The 20,561-nt window shown below is 38.6% G+C and overlaps 1 protein-coding gene across 4 annotated transcripts in view; it reads left to right on the top strand.

Moving 5' to 3' along the window:
- GTF2B (general transcription factor IIB) overlaps positions 1 to 20,561 on the top strand; it is a 22,489-nt gene extending 1,928 nt beyond the window's left edge. For 2 of the 4 annotated variants that reach the window (XM_039382926.1, XM_039382924.1), the window contains exons 2-7: positions 560 to 666; positions 10,786 to 10,919; positions 17,256 to 17,402; positions 17,539 to 17,668; positions 18,220 to 18,501; positions 20,072 to 20,561. In XM_039382926.1, the coding sequence (XP_039238860.1) occupies positions 560 to 666; positions 10,786 to 10,919; positions 17,256 to 17,402; positions 17,539 to 17,668; positions 18,220 to 18,501; positions 20,072 to 20,205 (934 nt within the window). In that variant the 3' untranslated portion in view covers positions 20,206 to 20,561. The remainder of the gene's footprint in view (positions 1 to 559; positions 667 to 10,785; positions 10,920 to 17,255; positions 17,403 to 17,538; positions 17,669 to 18,219; positions 18,502 to 20,071) is intronic. The other 2 variants (XM_027713182.2, XM_039382930.1) reach the window with 1 other exon arrangement.

Here is a 20,561-nt window from a genome sequence, read left to right as displayed (position 1 = left end):
TCATATGAAACTACTGACTGGGTATAGTGAGAAGGAAAGTAGTTTAAAGAGTTCCAGTGCAGAATTTTGAGCATAATTTACATCTGAGAATCTTGTGTGTACATTTGCTTTCTGGAGGCTTTAATATTAATGGTGATATTGATTTTGTTTTCAAGTCAGATATTTTTCTGAACAGTCAGTGGATTAAAACGTTTGGAGTGTTTCTTTGTGTTTTTGACTCATCAGAAATATCTAAAAAATTAAGATGGAATGTACAGCTTAGGCTGTAGTATATATTTTCTTAAGTCTCTTATTTAGATTTTTAATGTTTTATATTGAGGTGGTTTTGGTGCAAGATACGTTGCAAAAAGATGTGGAATTTAAGATCTGAAGTCTTGATTGTCAAATGCAGTGTTACAGCATTTAAGTAAAAGGTGCAGCTTAGGTATGCAGGTTAATAGTCAAATTGCTGTAAATTCTGTATTATTTAAGTGTTCTAGTCAGTAAGGAACTCTTACGCTTTTGGATATGCAGCCTGCTTGTTTAAAAACAATTAATACTTCTCATTTTTTTTTCTTAGTTTGGATGTACTTCCGCGGGTGACTTGCCCAAATCATCCGGATTCCATTTTAGTGGAGGATTACAGAGCTGGTGATATGATTTGTTCTGAGTGTGGGCTAGTAGTAGGTAAGTAGCTATTCGTGTTTTTGAGTTACCATGTAACTTAAATGGGGTGTGTGGCTTTGCTTTCCTGCAAAAGTGGTGTATGATAATTTGAGTATTTAAAGATTCTCCCTCGATGTCCGACTGTGCGTGGTGGATTTTTTTTTTTTTTTGGTGATTGTCTGTTGGCTAAAAGCTTACTGTTCTGAATAGTCTGTCTTCTGGTAACTTCTTGCACTATGAGAAGAATCAAACTCTCTTTAAAGACTGAAAATTTAAAGTATGTCATAATATGAATTAAAGTATTGTGCTGTCTACTCCAATATTCTGTCTTTAATCATGACTGTTTCAGTTAGGAAAGTATAAGAAGTGTTATAAGAGCTCTTTGTGAAATAACTTGCTTACAAGAAAAAAAACAACAACCAAAACACAAAGCCAAACCCCAACTAACCTCAGTTTCCCATTAGCTAGAGGTTATCTTCTGCCCTGAAGGATTTATCTTTACATCATTGCCAGCACCTGTGTTTGTTAATTACTTCTCCTAAAGCTTTTAAGACTATCCCAAGTGAATATCCTGTTTTTCCACTGGAAATTTTGCTGAGCTCTCTTACTTTGTTTGTGTAGCAGCAACTTCCACAGACTAAACTCTATTTCTAAGTATAATGGAATATTTAAAATAAAAGACCTTTTAGATATTGTCTTTGTTTGAATGAGAGAGAGTTGTAGAACCTGCTGCACATGCATTTTTATGTATCTTTTCTAGGATGAGCATCTTATGTGCACCTGAATGTCTTTATTCCTCTTATGTGGGAAACTTTCCGTGCTTGTGTTATTAATTCTTTAAACTCTGTTGATTTCTGTTAATTTATTTTGGGCCTGCCATTGTGAAAAGAAAACTCTTCTCGAAGAGTGCACATTTGGGTAATTTATTCAGTGGCGCTAAATATTTCAAATGGTTTATGTCCCTCTCTCTTAGACTGTGGTGGTTTTATTTTGGCTCGTCAAATTAAAAATTTTTGTAAAAAGCTAAAAGTTTAAAGAATTTGCAGCAAAGGTAATGCTAATTTAGCCAGGTGACTAAAACAGATGTGCTTTCTTTATGCAAGAGTAAACTTCTACATAGCTTATTAAAGTGAATGTTTAAATATTTTAACTTGAATACTGGTTTCCTTTAAAATTATGAAACCATTTGAAAAGCTAGAGGAAGGGTTGTTACTGCTTTCTTAAAAGAAGGGCTCGTTTGAATTGCATAATTTCTGATAAAGGTCAATGAATCAGAAAAAATTTGTTGGTTAAAAATTCAAATATCCACAGCAATATTTCCTATTGAAATATGGTAATAGGTTTCTAAGTTACTGCTTAAAAAAACTTTGGTCCATGTTCAGCTGTTTCTGTGGCTGCCATGGAAGTTGAACAAAAGTTTAGAAAAACCCTTCTTGATCAGTTTGTAACTTTTAAGATAATTCTGGCTTTAGGAGAAGAAGGAAATATTTTTCTTTATAAATGTAATTTTTAGGAACTTGGAATTTGTCAGAAGTCTCACTTCATGTACTTTGTTACCTAGTCACAAGGTATTCTCTCCTTAGAGGTTTATTCTCTGGCTTTTCTGAATTAATAGCATTGGTGATTTCTTTAGTTCAAGTCGTTAACACTTTCAATGGGCAGACTCATTAGAATATTAATAGAAACTGTTAATGAGTTATTTTTAAAATGTGTTTAAAATGGTCTTAGTGAAATTTACAGCCAACATTACTGGTAGGGTAAAAAGTGTTTTTAAGTAGGCTTTTCTATGGATTTGTCACCAAAAGGCTTTAACAGTGTTATGCTGATTGTTCTCATTCTGTCTTGCTTTCCTTCATGTGTTTAGTTTACCTGCCTATGTCCAATTCATTAGCTAGGGTATCTAGCAGGTAGTATGGCCAAAGAGAAGTGTGAGCACTCCAGACTTTTTTCTCGTCTGGTCTGGTAGGAAATGTAGAGGAGGTGTAAACCAGATCCAGTTCTTGATGCCCGTTTTCTGGAGATGCATGTGAAGTAGGCACGTTTTAAAGGAGTGAAGACTAAATTTAGTTTTCATATGTTCCAAATGCAACTTCTATTATTTGTTGCAGACACCATGATGCAAGTTCCCCTTAAGAGAGTAGTGATTTCGTTTCCTGTTCTTACATGGAAAAGTTTCATGTTTCAAGGCTTACGTAGGTCATGATCACATATGAACAGAACCCACTGAAAATATATTTTGGGGTGTACTGAAAGTTAGTGAGATCTTTATTGCTGAATGGAATTAATTAGAACATTTAAACCCCCCACAAAACTCAATATATTGTGTAGCTGAAGTGCTACAGGTTTATTTAAAAAAATGGTGCTTTTAGTGTCTGCAGAGCACTGCTGGTGTATGTGGAACAGAATGGTAAATGCTGAATTTGTCTTTATTTTACTGTTGTAACACTGATATTTTTTTTTCTGGTGTGTGTGCAGTTTAGCTGCAGACAGAGCTAAGAGACTTTGCCTACACTAAGTGTATTTGCATTTGATGTTTTTCCTGCTTGCTATGGCAAAGTACTGAAGCTTTGCATTTATGAAAAAAGTGTGAGTTAATTTAAATGTAGAACTGTCTCATAGGATCAAATGGCTGGTGCATAGATAATTTTCAAGTTTTGTAATCAATTTTCTGGGAATATGAGATCAGATCAGTAGTAATAGTATTATGACTGATCTTGCATTTATCAGGTCTGCATCTGAAAGGGTAAAGCACTGGAAAAGTTTGGGGGAGCAGGAGGCTAGGAGGAGGAGCTGATCTCTAGCAGTTGAATTCATATTTTAGGCAGAGCTGTATATTGCAAGTACTACTTTCTAAAGGGATTTTTAAGAAAGTTTTAGTCAGAGTTGTATTCTACTTACAGGTTCTTAGTCTCAATAAGATTGAAGTTAAATCTAATGTATTGCTTTTTCTTTGCACAGCATTTTCCACATATTCTAAATTAACTGTGCTGTTTTGCTGTGCAGTATTAAAATAATTAAATCTTGTAATGTCAGTACGACTGAAGCTGATGTCTGGTTTATTATTGTTTCAAAATACTGCTTCAGTCTACTAAAAACTCTCATCTGCCTTTTCACTGTTACCTTTTGTGGATTAGCTTGTGTTCTGTCTTTTCATGGTAATTATTTCCAACTTGTTAACTTTTCCTTCTGCTAATTGCTTTTTTTGCATGAAAGGCATTTGGAGACCTAAATTACAATTATCCATGGAATTTTGATATTGATCTGGATTGACACACATCTGAAACTTTACAACTCTATGTCAAAGTTTCTCTGCTGTCACAAGTATTCTTTCATTCTACATACTTTTCTCCAGTCATTCTAGGCTATGTGGTATAATAAGTGTTCATGGGCTGACGTGAGAACTCACTAAGAGAGTTCCTAGGGCTTGGAGAAGTAGTTAGTTCTTTGTTTATTTAAAGTGTTCACTGTATCTCATTCTTCAGACAGACTTGGTGGGGGAAAAACATGTTGTTCAAGAACAGAAGTCTAGTAAATCTTCTTTCTCAACAGGTAAATATTTTGCTTACTACCTTTTAGACAGTAAAAAAGGCTAGAAGTCAGCTGATGTGCCAGAAGGGGCTGAAGAAAGCAGAATCAAAGTGGAAGACAAAGCACTGAATTTTCTTCATGTAGCAAGGTGGTGACCTGAATTTCAGAGGAAGATAAGAACAAGTCCAGTGGCATGTACTGCTGTGTAGCACCTCAGCTAATTAGGAGTGCCTTTCTGATCTAAGACTTTCCTTAAACTTCTGTATAGCTTCATTATATGTTGTCTTAGTGTGCAGGAGTTGGAGCAGTGAGGAGTTTGTTTTCAGCATGGAGTAAGTGATTTTCTGTAACTGGTTAGCTCTGTCTGCTTCAGTAGGCAGGAGTTGCTTAGAGAGGAACAGTGCTCTTGTAGGGAGTCAGGAAAAAAGCAGAAATCTGTCTTCTGCTGCTGAGGATCCTTGGACACGTGTTGACTTGTTAAAGCTTGGAATTGAATTATGACCAATATTCAGATATTTATTCCATGTTCTATGTATACCTGAGCGTTCAGTTGAAGGATTTTGGGGTAAAATATTCAATAGCTTGTGGTCAGCAGTAAGGCTGCTATAAAATTGTGTCCGAGTATTTGTTTGGCTAATACTTCAGAAAAGTTTGGGGTCTGAATGGTGCGTCGTCAATTCAGGTGTGATCTGTGAAGATTAGGTAAGACTTAACTATACCACAGGTATTTTTTTTTGTCTGCAATATAATAAACAGTAGGAAGGGGTTTCACAATTGCCTCTCAACTGGCCAGTTCTTTACTCAAGATGTCTGTCATTAGGGATAAGATTGCTTGCTTCTATATAGATGCTTGTTTTCTGGAACCCAAAGAAACCATTTTTTTTCAGCTGCTGGTAGTATCCTGTAAGTGAGGAAGGTGCTTAAATACTTCTGACTTGGATCCAGTAGAGGGCAGTTATGTCCATAGGGAAAAATCTTTTAATATTTGGGTGCATGTTCACATTTACTTCTTTCTGCAAGTATTACCAATCTTTAAAATATGAATTCTTAATTCAAAGTATTGCTTGAAAAAATAGGCAAAAATCTTTAGATACTGATGTGTATTAGCAGCTTTTATCTGGTTGCTGCTTTTGTGCTTGGTGTCCAGAGCACTAAAAAGTGTCTGACAACAGTTGGTCCTTGCAAAAGGACTCTTTGCATTCAGAGGAAAGCTAGTTATAAAGAATACTGATGCTTAAAAACATTCTGAATAGTTGACTCTTATATGAGCATTCATGGATGCTTGATTTTATACAGGGAATTTATAATATGAAGAAAATAATTTACTGGTCTTTCTCAGCCAGCATTTCAAATAGTCTGTTTAAATTCTAACTCTTTTCAGCTTTAAAGACAAGGGGGGTGGTTCTAGCTGTTCAGCAATAATGCTTGTAACGGTGGAAACAGACTTTAGATGACAAAAGTTGGCATCTTTTGTCAGGCTTTGTAATAAGCACCTCTCACAGCATGAAATTTCTTAGGGTTTAGGAAGCTTTCTAGTTAGTGGGTTCTTGGCTGGAGGCCAGAGGTGTTTGAGAGCTGCTAATACTTCTATTAGGTAAAGTACCAGATTTATCTAGTGGAATAACACTGATATTTTGAATCATGTTATTTAGGGAATGACTCGCTTCTTATCAGATTGACAAAGTGACTTAGGGCAAGTAAGGGCTAGAAACAATCTGAACTCCTCTGATGGAAAAAGCATCCATAGCCTCTAATTTTTGTGATGTAGTGTAGGTCAGGCACAACATTGTTTATGGAGATTCTGTAGTTTGGAGCATCCTTCACAAGTACTTGGGTTGTTAATCTTTTAAGGGCCTCAAGTCCTAGAGGGGTGTAACTTGAGCTGACCAGACTTGTCCACCAGATCGTTTAACATTTCTACTCTCATTTACTTCCTCCAAAACCATTGTACGAGCTGATGGCTTAGGAAGCCTGGAAATCCTTTTAGATTTGTCATAATTGTGATATGCAGGAGCTGCTAAACCTTTGTTCTTGTACCAGTCACTTGCCTGTGGTGCTGTACTGTGTTTCAATCCAGAGTTGCCTTTTGATACTTGTATGATGCTGTTGACATCTGGCAACCAGTTGAAGTTGTCTGTGGCTTTTTTGTTTGTTTGCTTAGGGGTTTTATGTTTTGTTTAGCATCTGAAAGCCTGCGTTAGTTATTTTGAGTAGACTGGTGTGGCTTGGTGATGATGCATTCATAGTGTTGACAGTAATTTATTGAAAACGAGATAACTTTTGCAAAGAATACTACTATCTTACAAACGGCTGGAAATTTTGTAGAAAAAGCTGTGGCTGTAAAACTTTTTTCTGTCCCATGAGTTTATTCTTTGGTAACATTTAATACATCTGGTCTTAAACAGAAGTTCTAAATCTGTAAAATGTGGGGGGGAAGGTTGAGTACTACTGTATGGGGAAGTATATAAGGTAATAAATAGAATGTGGAGGAGTAGATACCTGGAATACTGTGTCTAACTCTGGGCTTCTCAGTACCAGAAAGAGAGAGTCTTGCTGGGGCAAATCAGCAGAAGGTTGCAAAAGTATTTAGGGGTTAGAAGAGGCTGAGAGCTGAGACTGTTACTCTCAGACTGTTCAACTTGGCTCTGTGCAGTTACATGTCTTCATGATTCTCCCCAGCTTGTAGTCTGCTACACAGCTTTTCATTGTAGTTTGTCTCAGCACTTCACTCTGGCTAATAAGGAGTTGACTGAAATAAAGTATAATCCTATATATATTTTTAATTTTGGCATTGTAAAATGCTTTTAATTAAAAGTATAATATATGTGCTCACTAGATGGCAGCAGATTCCTTAACTAACTGTAAGAATGAAACATTCTCTACTAAAAATAGGTATTTTGGGACTTCAGAGTGCAAATAAACTTTTAATACCGCATTCATGCTAAGATTAAAATATTAGTAATGTGTAGAACTTGATGGAATGTGGAGCTAACATTAGAGCTCCTCTGAAAAAAACTTAACATGCCTTCTCAGAACTGTTGCACGACTGGATATGGAAGATTACGTTACTTGGGGCTTGAATATCATCACATGTCTTGTTTTGGTCAAATGTCTTCAATTTGCAGCTATATCGTCTTTGTGTAACAAAATGCAGAAAAATAAGAAAATAAGTGTGTGTTATGAGTTACTGCAAGTGGAGTGCAACATTAAAATAGCTGGTATTATTACTCTGTAAATATGTAACTGAAAATTCAGGCCTTGTTGAATGAAAATATTTTCCCTTGAGAAATCACCTTCTATTTTTAGGGGAGGAGTAAACATACGTAAATTTTGATGTATAGATGTTTTAAGCTAATTTTTAAGAACTGTTCAAAATTATGTTTTAATTTTTGAGTCTGACCTGAGTTTTCTCCTACATTTCTGCAGTGAACGCTTTTTGTGTTTGTCAGTTGTGAAGAAAAGTAACCTTGGTCTGAGGTTGTCTGTTCTGAGCAGCAGTTCTGCATTTTACTAAATGAGCTTTTCAGAGGGTGGGCAACTTGAGTCAGGGAAGTTTTGCAGTGTGTGTTTGCACTGGAGTCTGTTGGACTGTATTTTAAAGAGGAACTGAATACTGGAAGAATGGTTTACGAAAAGAAATGGAGCAATGGAGAAAAATTTATCTGTTCAGAAAGATGCTTTAGGATATCAGCCTGGAGATGCATTTCACAAAGATTTGGTCCTGTAAGCTGTTGTTTTTCTATGTCCATCAGAGGAGGAAGCTGAGAAGATGAACTCACCCATTTGAGGAAAATTAAATAAAGGCGTGTGTAATGTAACTGTATCTAGTAAAGCTTATTTTTGTTCAAAAGAACTGCATGAAAAGGAAGTAGCAAAGGGAATATGCAGCCACTCCCATCCTCACTGTAGCTTGATAGAGTTGCCAAAACCAATATAATGTGAGAAAGCAGAGACAGTTTTATAATGTACTTACTGGGAGCTTTCTTACTCTCATGTTTGCCTATTGGGCCTGTGTTCAGCTGCTTCAGGAAAGCCAATCAGTAGTGTATGACCCAGCAAATTCCGTTTAGGACTTGAAATCTTAACTCAGGATCAGTTTTCAAGGCTGATTTCTTACACGGCTTTTTGTAAGACTGAATTTAGTATTTTAAGGTTTTGCTTTGATCACTTAGGGTGGGGCTTAATTGCATCCGTACTAATAGCATAGTAACAAAGTGGGTTCTTTATGTTTTGAAGAGTTAAAAATAAATGCCACATTCAGTGTTTTGTTTTTGTTTGTTGTTCAGTGGGATAATTCAGTTAATTATCCTTGTAGCCAAATACATTTTCCATCTATGGAAACCTTTGGACCTATTCCATTTTTGTTAATACTTCTAGCTTGTGTCACACTTTTATAGGACCCTTAGGTGGAATGTGCTGCCCAGGACCTCTGTATATTTTCGGTGACACTGACAGTATACAAGAAAACTTCTTTTCTGCCATAGTAGATTTCTTGGCAAAGTAAAGATATTTGCATACTGTGTCTTAATTACACAAATGCTTTATATTCAGTGTTTTGTTCTACTTAATCTTTTCTCACTCTGAAATAGCAGTCTCAATCCTCTGTTTGTAATATGTTTGCCAAAGCAGGCAGTGATATAACACTTTTTTGTTAGAGCAGGAATGGTTCATAACTCACAAGAGGCAGATCCCTGGGTGAGTCATTTAGGTCATTCCCACTTGTGTGGAAAAATATTACATCACTGCCCTGTACTCAGTGTTCTATTTATACCATGCCAGAATTTTAAGTACATTTTGCTTTTTTTAGATGCTGTAAACAGTATTGGGGGCTTGTCTAAAAGTAAAGTTGCTGCTAGGCCATAGAAGGACCATTACTGAATCAAATATTTACAGAGAATCCGGGAGCCAGAGGAGCACACTGTCTGCAGATTCAAGCTTGCAAGGGCAGGGGGGAGACCTTTGTAGCAGAAAGAATGGATCTGTGCTGCCTTTTACTCTGCTGTTTTCTTAGCCCTGTAGCTTTTGATGTTTTTTTTTTCTCCTTCCCCTCTTGGTTTTCATTAGAGCAGCAAATAAAGGTGGAGCCATAGCTGTGAGCATGTCTGACAGACTGATGAGAATGCCTCTAACCTAAAGTTATTCTTTTTGGTTGTGGCAATTTCTTTTGGTTCATTCACAACTTTCAATTTCAAGTATTCTCCTTGCATAATGTTATGTTAAAGATAGAGTTACTCTGTCAAAATAGATCCCTCCTATATCCCCCAGGTATGCACCACTGTCCATACCTCCTGTATTTTCTCCAGCTTTGTATCTTGTATTACTGTGGTTTGCAGAGTGCTTTTTTATCTGTCTGTTAGTTTTCACTGGGTTAAATCAGCCTCTGTGGTTTCGTACTAAGACTTCCATACCGGAAATTTCTGTTGCAGTCAGTGCTACTTATTTTTGTGCAGATGTTTCTTTCATGACACACTTAAACACTGATAAAGGTGGTGAATTTTTCCTCAGGTTTAGCAAAAAAGGGTGACAATTACTCTGAAGTTTCTTCTGATATGCTACACAGAGCTGTAATCTCCTTTACTGCATAACACTTTTCTTAGTGTTCTTTTTATGTTTTTCTGTACACGTATTCTTAAAAATTCTCTAGTATTACTCTAGAGGCAACACGTTTGAGATGCAGCTTTTATGAGATCTGTGAATAGAATGAACTGCACTGCCAACAGTGGGGTGGGGGCTGGGGTTTGTATGTTTACTTTTGTGTTTGGGGTTTTTTTCCCCCCTAAGTTTCTATTATTGTGATTACTGTGGGGCTTTTGCCTGCATCTGAGTGTGGGTTAGTTATTTCTCAAACTACGAAGTTGCTGTAGGAAAGGTTTAGGTGAATGTGAGATGAACAGAGGACTGCAAGCAAAGTTGTTTCATTCAGAGAATGTGGGTTTAGTGCTTTTTCTGCTTGCTCTAAATCTGTACTGAAACTCTTCCAGGTATAACAGGGGAGATTAATAGTTTTGTATATAGATTGTATGTTCATACTGTCAAGCATCGTAAATGAAGGGGAATTGGGCAGGGTCAGAACTCAAAGAACAAGAACTGAGCTGCAAAATGTCATGGTGGCTTAGAAGGTGCAAAGTTGAGAGTACAAAGGACCTGGAACTCTTGCAAAAGAAGTGATTTACTACAACTTAATGGGATTGTGTGTGATAGATAATTCACATGTGCACCTTGAACACATGGCAAATGTGAGAGAACTTGTTAAGTTATAACAACTGACTCATTTGTCCAAGTGCTGAGAACATCCTGACTTCAACTTGAAATCAAGGTCTTGATTCCTTTTGCATACTGAAAATCTCTTTTTGGATAACTGTACCTTTTTGTGTTCTGGATGCATTTCTCTAGTTATTTATGTCTTCTGTGCAGCTCTTATAGCATTTTTTTTCCATTGCCTTAACCTGTAATCCTAAACATTTTGGTATATTGTCCTGCAAGTTACTGTTCTGTTTGGGAACGCCAACAGACTGCCTTCTTACAACGGAGAGCTCAGAGGTCTAACCTAATGTTCTGAAATATTTCATGAAACATTATATTAATGCAGACTATTGCTTTCTGTGATCTCAGGTGACCGGGTCATAGATGTAGGGTCAGAGTGGAGAACTTTCAGCAATGACAAAGCAACAAAAGATCCATCTCGAGTTGGGGATACCCAGAATCCTCTGTTGAGTGATGGCGACTTGAGTACAATGATTGGCAAGGTAACATTTAAAATACTAAATTTTACTAAGTTTGAGTGTTTTTATGTCAAATACATGATTGTATGACCATAGGGAAAATATTCAGTGTATTTACTTACAAATATTTTGCCTGAACTGAACTCATACATTTCAACAGTGTGTAAAATGTGACTTTTTCCTGGGGGTAGCAGGAAAGGGCCAGCCTTCACAAAAGCAAGAAAAGTCTGCAGTGCTGTGTGGATACTTGCCACCCTTTGGTATGATGCTATAAATAGGAAAGCTGATGTTGCAATTTTTAAAGAAGCACTTTGACTTAGCAAGTGTATTTGAGATGATTCTGAAATAAGATGCTTAGTTCTGAGATCTCAATAGCTAGTACTGCAAACTTGAGCTGAATTTTTTTTTATAGTAAAGTCTGTATCAGGTTCATATTGGAGACCTGGGGATCTACATGCTTGTTGTGTATATTCTTCCAATTAATGTTAAAGCACTAAATGTAGAATTCTTTCATGATGTGAGTGTCCCAGAGGAAAGTATTCCATCTATATTTGGGTTAAAATTTAGTGGTAAATCATATCTTGCTGTCTCCCATGAGAGGGCAAGCAAGATTAGTCACATAAATGCACTCCCTTTTAATGAAGTAGTGACCCAGGTAAGTTTTCTTTGTTGTACTTTCTGTTACATTTTTTGCTGCAAGAACCAAATTAATTTTTGTGGATTTCTTGAATGTTTCATGAAAGGTGGTGCAGTTGCTCATAAATAACTTAAAAATGTATTGCTGCTTTTTATTTGCTTCTGCTTCTCGGAAGCTTTTGTTCCAGTGCTGTTGCTAGGATGAAGAAGTAGACATGCCTGAATATGTATGGCTATGTATAGGGAGGTGTGCAACATACTTTTCAGCCAAGAATTTTTCAAAGAGATGAGGTTGACTAGCAAATACTGATGGACAGCCAATCTTTGACCATTAGTGAAAAAGAAACCTTGTGTTCAAGGAATTGTCCAAGTAGATGCTTGTGTTTTGGACAACTCCAAACATTGCTGCCTGTAAGATTTTAGTGGCTTTTGGAATCCATTCAGGCAATAAATCTGTACTGCTCCATTAAAAATATTGGCTCCGTGAAGCAGTGCCATAGAAGTCACTGGGATTTTAAAAGTCACTTGTGTAGGATCAGAAAGATTGTAGTTGAGAGGGCATGGACTTCTGTTACTGATTTGGTCAGCTGTGGTAAAGATCAGAAATAGTCCTTTATAGATAGATGGAGAAATGGACTGTTTGCTCCAGGTTCATGTTGTTTCTCATTTTGGGACTGTGTAAATACAGGGTTTATTTCTGAGAACTCAGTTTGATTCAGTAGGTAGAATGACCTGAGCTCCTTTGGATTCTCTATCCAGGTGAATCGGGACTTGTGTTGTTAACACTTTTCTCTCTGGAGGTTCAGATTCTAATTTAGAATAAGAGGGATGGCAACCTCAGTGAGAGAAGACATAAAGAAACCTCTGAAAAGTTTGTCCATGAAAACTAAAAATTTTCAGAGATGGACATTCAACTAATGAAACAGTTTTGCTGTTAACCAGAACATCCCATGATAGGCATGACCAAACTTGCTGAAGCAAAGAGTGCCATTCAGTGAAGACAAGATGTGGGAATGTTAGTGTGGCATGATTTAACCTATGAGATCTGAGTAAAAATGTCCGAGTACTGGAACTGCCAGGATCGTGTTGGGGAATGTAGAAGGGGCAGTTAGTCCAACTCTGGATACTTTATTTGCATGGGGAGGAATTGTAGAAGAGATGCATTATTGTCTGTGTGAAATTGGGAGTCTCTTTGACAAACCAGGATGTTTTTGTACAAGAGTTCCTGTGTTTGTCTTGCCAGAGCTGAGGCTCTGGGATATCAGCTCATTGATGTGAACTCTGTATGAGGGGCTGCTTTTCTTTTCAGTCATTTGGAAGGAAGAGAATGGCTTATATCAGAAGATGCTGAAGAAATCTCCTATCAGTGCAGAAAGGGCATGAATTTTGCAGCAAAAATAACTAAACCAAGGAAGTAGTACATTTCTCAAGCAGTCTTCTGAAGTCCCTGCCAGCAGTAGGCTGGGATGAGAATTGACCTAGATATGCACAGTGGTTGAACAAGGGTGAAATTGGTGTAGTCATGAGGAGGGTAAGTAGTATCTGACAGAGTACAGAACAACCTCCATGAATTCCAAAGAATGAAGAAGGTAAGATTGTTATTTTCCCAGTTCTTACAATGGCCCATAGTGGACCCCAAATCTGTGTGCCAGAGATGGCTTTAGCCTTTTGCATGGGACAGGGAACAGGAGTATTCCTTTCTGCCATGTAGGACCGCAGATAATAGAATCTTTACAGCAGACCTGCCCTGCCCTCCCAATAACACTCCCACCAAAAAAAAAACAACCCACCCTAAAACATTATTGTGGAAAATCCAAAAGAGAAGGAATTAGGTAATTCTCTTGGCATGTTGTATTAGAGATGATTGTTAAACTCATGGGAATGTAGGTGTAAGTGGAGTCTAAACCAATTACAACAGTAAAGTTCTGGTGACTGGCTATTGCCTTTACACAGTAAAGGAAGGGGGCCAGTTCTGCTTCACAGAATGGTTTGTCACTCTTTCCTCTTGGAAGCCAGGAGGTGCTGCTCTAGGGCTCCTTTCTTCTGGGGATGTGTGGTCTGTATCTGCTCACAGCAAAGGAGAGGCTGCTTTGCCCATGCAAAGGGATTAATTCCTAACTGGGTTTACTACTTAAGGAACCCATCTGTCTGAGGCAGCAGCAGCCTGTGTTGGAAGAAAGATTAATTTGTCTGTGAAGAGGAGGGTGAATAGCATAGTTAGCTGTGGTGGAAGTGGTTTGAATTCCACAGGCAGATCTTCAGGATATTGGCACAGAACTGTAAGTCTCTGAAATTAGATACTTTGTGCTGCAGTTGATCTGATTACAATGCAGATCAATTGGAGGTGTGGCGAAGTCTCACATTAATTGTGACTTGATTGCCAGAATGCTATAGTTATTTCTAAAATTCTTTTGTAAAATTAAAGCTGCACAAGCAGCTTCTAGATCTGCCTTGATATAAAGAACTCTTTCCTATGAATCTAAAAGAAAATTGAAAGTTTTGTTTCCTATCTTGTGGAAAATGTCTTTTTGTCACCCTTGGTAGTTAATTGATTCCTTCTTGCAATGACTGCAACTCCCAAGAGAATTTAGATTGTTTGAACAAAGAACTAATGCAATCTCTTGGCATAGAATTCATATCCTTTGATCAGATATCTGTGAAAGGAAGCTGGCTGTTGTCAAACTGCATGGCCTGAATCTGGTAGTGCTATATTGAGAAGCAATGGCACAATATCAGGGGCTGATGACTGAAAAAGAAGAAAGGATCCATCACACTGTATAATGAGCTGGGCAAGAAGACTACTGGATCTGGGGGCATGCCTTGATGCTGTGGTTAACCCCAAGTCAGTGATGTGGATGATGCTGGTGATACTTTCTGCTAAATGTGGTATATACTGGGGTATAAAGCTGTTGGCTGCCAGCACTGTAAGCCTGACCACCACCGAGCCCCTTCAGAAATTAACACTGTTTATTTGACTGTGCTTTCTCACTTCAGCAATCTTGAATGCTGTTTCTAGGAGGTTTCTCTTCTGTTCGAAAGCCAAACAGGTAGAACTCCTGACTTTGACAGATACTTTTCTTGCTGAGATGGGAAAGATAGAAGTAGATGTCTCAAAGGCCACAACAGTAGAACACAATTCTTAAAGTCTGTTTTATTTCAGCTAAAACTGTATGGCTTCTGTTTTTTTTTTTTCCATGGAGGGAAAGGCACTCCTAACATGGTTGTCAAGGGCTGAAGTCAACAAAGCATTGTCCCTCAATTGAAAACTCCAGAAGGAAAGTAGATGGTGCATTTAAATAGCAAATGCAGGGAGAATAGCTGTGGTTTATGTAAGCAATGGAGATGGAAGAGTGTTTTCCACCCCTTTTATAGTTGTGAACTGTATATTGGGTATGGCTCTTGGAGAGCAGTCATATCAGCAGGGTTAAATCCTTGCCTAGTTCCAATGTACAGCACCTAAAACCTAAAAGATGTTGGTGGTGTTTTTGTTGTTGTTGTTGTTGTTCTTAACCAGTGGACTAGGGAAAATCTCTGTGGTGAAGGGGAATACTTTCTGGCCCCAGGAGAGAGCAGTATTTCCTGGTAAAATACTATCTGGCATGAAGCCTGATAGACAAGGACTGGGGACTTGCTGTTGTTTGTGATCACTCTTCTGGCATCTACAAGAGTTTGAGCACATGCAGTTCCTGTAAGCATTTGTGGATAGTGCCGGTCTAGGAGCCATTTGATGCACATGGATGTTGTAACACAGTGTAGGGAAGAGGGATGTGAGTGATGACCAGGAAGGAGCCTTTTGACCTCAGACTTCTGTGTGTTTTGGGTCAAGGAAGTTCTGGCATAATTTTTGAAAGGAAGGTCTAGTGTTGCTCTTTGTGGCCTGAAGTCTGATTTGCTTGATTCTTGCTTTTTGTTTATCTTTATATCTTACTGGAAACCTTTGGCTAGTTGGAAGTGTTCATCCAGTCAAGAAAGTAAGATTGTCTGAGCATCCTTCTGCTGTGTTGGTGCCAGGATCACTTCTGGATGCTTGTTTCATATGATGAAAGGATGTTTGAAGAAGTAGAAAAACAAGAACACTCTTGGAATCTAGCATCTGTCATAGAGGGCCTGTTCAAGGAGCTAGGGAAACTTGTGAGGGAGAGTTCTGTGCCAGAGTCCTCAGTTGCCACAGCAGTATCAAAGTGTGTGTGCACCACAGGTACGTGTCTCAGCAGTGGAGGTGTCTGCTGAGCCCATCGGAAATGGGGTGGGATGGAGACCTTGGGCATGGGGAAGTGGGCCAGTGTAAGTGAATGGTCAAGAGTGAGTGTTACTACTCTCAGCCAAAGAACATGTATTAAATGCAGAAGCACACGGAGAGATTATAGGATTAGAGGCTGTGTCAAAATAGAAGGACAATTCCCAAGAAATGGGTCAGGAAAGAAGAAACTGGGCAGCTCAGTAGAAAAAGGTGATGCCAGGGCATGTTCTGTCCTTTGTTCACTGTGTCCTCACCCTGCTTTGTACAACCTGGACATCCTGATACATTGCTCAGTCTTCAGCATGAGAACTGTGTGCAAGTGCCTAGCCAGGTTATCAGTCAATCACAGAGCAAGACCTGCTTTGTGCTTACTGTTTTTGGCAGAACAGACAGTGTAGTAGTTGGTGTCTGCAGCGGGTTGCTTAAATGACCAAGTCTGTCTGGAGTGAATTGGATGCCCCTGCCCAGATAAATTGTTTGAAGGTGCCAGAAAGGAATAAATGCATACAAATTCAGAAAATCCAGGTTTCTACTGATGGCAGAATTGTTGTGAAGAAGCATTTTCCACTCGAGAGAACTCATGGTCCCCTGTGCACTGTGACAGCAACCACATAAGTAATCAATATAATTTACAGACATTGGTCTTCTGAACTTAGCAGGCTATGGGGTTGTCATCAGCTATCACTAATCTGATATGGCATTATTTGTTAAAGACATGTTTTGGACTGCTGGCTAATTGAACACATTAGCCGTTTTAGGCCCTTGCAGTTGGGCAAATTTGCATATTTAATAGAAGTGTGCAATTTGCACTGTAACTTGTAAGATACAAATGAAACGCATGTCAGAAGCTTGTTTTGAAGTGTCCAGGTTGAGTTTGTGGCTCTTACTTCTTCTAAGACCTCAAACTTTTCTTTTAGGAGGTCCATCATTTTCTGATAAAGTCAAAATCTATGGATATTTCCATTTTGTGACTAAGGTTTTCAACTGCTAGCAGGCACAGTATCAAGTTGGGTCTGAATAGCTCATTGGTTTGGATGTTCTCTTTGCCCATGCCTTCACTGTCATAGTTATCATTGTAACAACTGGTTTCCAGCTGGCCACAAAATTGTTTTTGCGACTCACCAGTGTGCCACAGTGCGGATGCAGTCCTAAGGACACATGGGTTGCATCGAATCTAATCTTGGACCTCAGCATTGGTGACAGGAGTATTGAGATGCACACATTAAACTATTGTTATGTTAGGAAGGAAAAACCCCTGTGTAATCTGTGGTCTTTGGAAAGCAATTCACAATTTGAGACTGGTGCAAAGCCTAGAACTTGAGGTGTGAACGATGCTCGAGTGAATGATTCACTTTCAGTGATGTTTATTTGAACAACTGCTTGAACTGATGCCTTGAAATAAAACGGACAAAGCTGGAAATGTTTGCTCTCGAAGTGAGGAGGAAGTTCCTTGTGTTATTGACAATACAAATCTTTCTTTTCAGGGCACAGGTGCAGCAAGTTTTGATGAATTTGGGAATTCAAAGTACCAAAATCGCAGAACTATGAGCAGCTCTGATCGTGCGATGATGAATGCTTTTAAAGAAATTACGAACATGGCAGACAGAATCAACCTCCCTAGAAATATAGTTGTAAGTTCATGTCTCCCTTCCTTAAATTGTTCTGGCATTGACTTAGTTAGCATAATATAATGAGCACATGAATTTTTGATATTGCTGCTAATTAAATGGCCTAGATTTAATTAAATTTCATCTTCTTGCGTTGAAGGATCGAACAAATAATTTATTCAAGCAAGTGTATGAGCAAAAGAGCCTGAAGGGAAGGAGTAATGATGCCATTGCTTCTGCTTGTCTCTACATAGCCTGTAGGCAAGAGGGCGTTCCAAGAACATTTAAAGGTAAGTTTTCAGTGACGCAGATTCAATTTTGCTATGAAGTAAAGGTCTAGTTACTGTCACTGTAGGAGGTTGGTTTTCTCATTCCTGGACTTTGTCAAATTGGTTGTTCTCAGCTACAGCTCACCTTTGAGGGGGAGGGTAGAAGACTCTGGAAATTTGTTGCATTTGTGGAGTAGGCTCTTGGGCATGGGATTTTTGGTCATACTGCGTTAAAAAGAATTTAGCATTTGAAAGTTACTCTTGAATGCTGGGGAAACTTAAAAGGCATAGCTTTGATGGGAGAATGGTGGGGACTGTTGAACCAGCAGTTCTGCAGTAAATTTAGGCAACTTTTCCCTGACAGGGATGCAGCTCTCTAGCACTGAGTACCAAATTTCCCATACTAAGTGAGCTGTATTAATTTGCTCCTTACGATAAATGTGGTTGACTGAAGTTGACAAATGTTCAAAGCTTATTTAGTGACAGTGGCCTTCTTAGTGGGAATCAAACTTGATTATTTTGGGGGAGCAAATGCTGTCGAGCCTAAAGTTTAATTTTTATTCTTTCTTTAGAAATATGTGCAGTGTCCAGGATTTCAAAGAAGGAGATAGGTCGGTGTTTTAAACTTATTTTGAAAGCTCTTGAAACCAGCGTTGATTTGATTACAACTGGAGACTTCATGTCACGATTCTGTTCCAATCTGGGGCTTCCCAAACAAGTACAAATGGCAGCAACGCACATTGCCCGTAAAGCTGTGGAATTAGATTTGGTTCCTGGGAGAAGCCCTATCTCTGTAGCAGCTGCAGCTATTTACATGGCATCACAAGCTTCTTCAGAGAAAAGGACACAAAAAGGTAAAACAGCCTTTTTTGCTTTTAGTTGACCATGTTTTCCTTCTTGAAAGAATATTGAGTGTTGCTGTGAAACCTGGATGAGGTGTGTGCAAGTAGTGATAAGCTGCCATCTGACTGCATACAGCAAGGACCAAACCAGGATCTCCCAGTCCCTGAAATGGAGTAACTGCCTGTGCTCACTGTAACTGAGTTCATTTTCATCTGGCACTAGGAGTGTTGCATTTTTGAATGCTATGGACCACTGCATTCAAAGGAGCATAATTTAAGCCTACCCATGCAAATATTTGCTTGTGTACATCCTGCTGCTCTAAAATACTCCAAACACCAACTTGCAGGCAGTTGTAGGTAGCACTATGGCTTAGGATTACATTGAGTCTTCGATCATTCTAGGAGCCAGGGAATCACCTACATTAGTACATGTTCCTTGACTTCTTGTGAGCCTGTGGTAGACTGAAAGCAGTGGGACAGCAGGATTTGCTGTAGATTGCCTTGGGCATGACTCCCCGCTGGTATGGGAGCCCTTGGGGAGCCAGTAAGGAATTCAGGGCTGTTCTTGAGCTTCAGAGCAGCATGGATCAGCCCCCAGGGCTCATGGGAATAAGACCTACATGAGGATAATGCCCTAGGGAAGGAAGAGAGCTAAGGCTGCAGTGGTTAGAACTTGATGTGAGGAGTGGATCCAAGTACTGGCAGCTGGCTGGGGAAGCTCCATTGAACTGTCTTGTCCAGTTCAGATCAGAAATGTTTAAAATGTAGCAATTTCTTAGTGGAGAGTTGCTTTTAGGTAAAGAATAGCCTTTATCTGTCCAGTTGTGGTGTTTTGTTCTGCATTCATAATTGCTGATGTCCCTGGAGCTTTCATCATGTTGGCAGCTTCCTGGGCATGTGAGTGAAGCAGAGCTCAGGCAGTGCAGTGCCGTCATCCGTGCTCGGAGTGAGCTGTTGGATTGTACCTCTTAGGAGTGATGGTTAAAATACACCAGGACTCTGTACTCCTCCAGTGTCCTCAGACAGTGAGGAAGGCTTTCATGCAGTCCAAGGCTTAAATTCCTAATGTGGTTAAATCTTGGATAAATTTAAGTTTCTGTGCATCTCAAGCGTTCTCTCAGCTCGTTACAGTGCTCTGTGCCTTTGCCTTATTTCTCGGTGCATTTTAAGGTAAATGTAGTTCATGTTTAGCTGAAGGTATCGCTTTTTTGCTGTTTTTTGCTTGTTTTGCCTATATTTAATCAAAGCACAAAAGTGAAGATCCTGCTGTTGATGACAATTTATTGAAATATTGCTGATCGTATGTAGAGTTTGCAGTAGATGTTTCTAACACTCTTGGCCCTCTACAATTTGAAACTGATGTTATTCCAAGATTGATGGGTAAGTTGAACTCTGGTATGTGAGAAGATAGACTTATGTATGCAAAGTATTAATCTCCACAGTTAAAACCATTTCTACTAGGCTTTTGGGAGAGTTACAAATGAAGCAAGTGTCTAGCACTTCTTGATAAATTATGCTTGCTGGTTTCTTCAATATAAATGGCAAAAGTAAAAACTAATCACTTCTCTGCTTTTTATTGTAGAAATTGGTGATATTGCTGGTGTGGCTGATGTTACAATTAGACAGTCATACAGGCTGATCTATCCTCGAGCTCCAGATCTCTTCCCAGCAGACTTCAAATTTGATACCCCAGTAGACAAACTACCACAGCTGTGAAATTGCAGAGGGTTAACTTCTATTAAAAAAACCCCAAACCCAACAAACTCTTTATTTTTGCCTATAATAAAGGATGTATAAAGTGTTAATATTGAGTCTTCATGTTGTGGAACTGGAGGATATGGAGATGGAGCGTAACTGCTGGAACGCAGCACACATTCCAAGGGTAAACGAGCTCATTGTGGCATTTTGTATGTATATACTAGTGGAAGAAAATATTTAATGACTGTTGCAACAAATTTAATTTCATTAAATTGTTGTACTTATTTAGATTTCTTTTGTAGGGATCTAGTAAGATGTATTTTGGAAAATTTTAAATATTGTGTAATTCCCAAATAAACTGTTTTCCAAAAACA

This window comes from Pipra filicauda, unplaced genomic scaffold (genome assembly GCF_003945595.2).
Source record: "Pipra filicauda isolate LSUMZ 115617 unplaced genomic scaffold, ASM394559v2 scaffold112_size3218982_pilon, whole genome shotgun sequence".
Classification (NCBI taxonomy): Eukaryota; Metazoa; Chordata; class Aves; order Passeriformes; family Pipridae; genus Pipra; species Pipra filicauda.
Note: the sequence above shows the minus strand (reverse complement) of the source record. Positions and strands in the feature narration are given on the sequence as shown.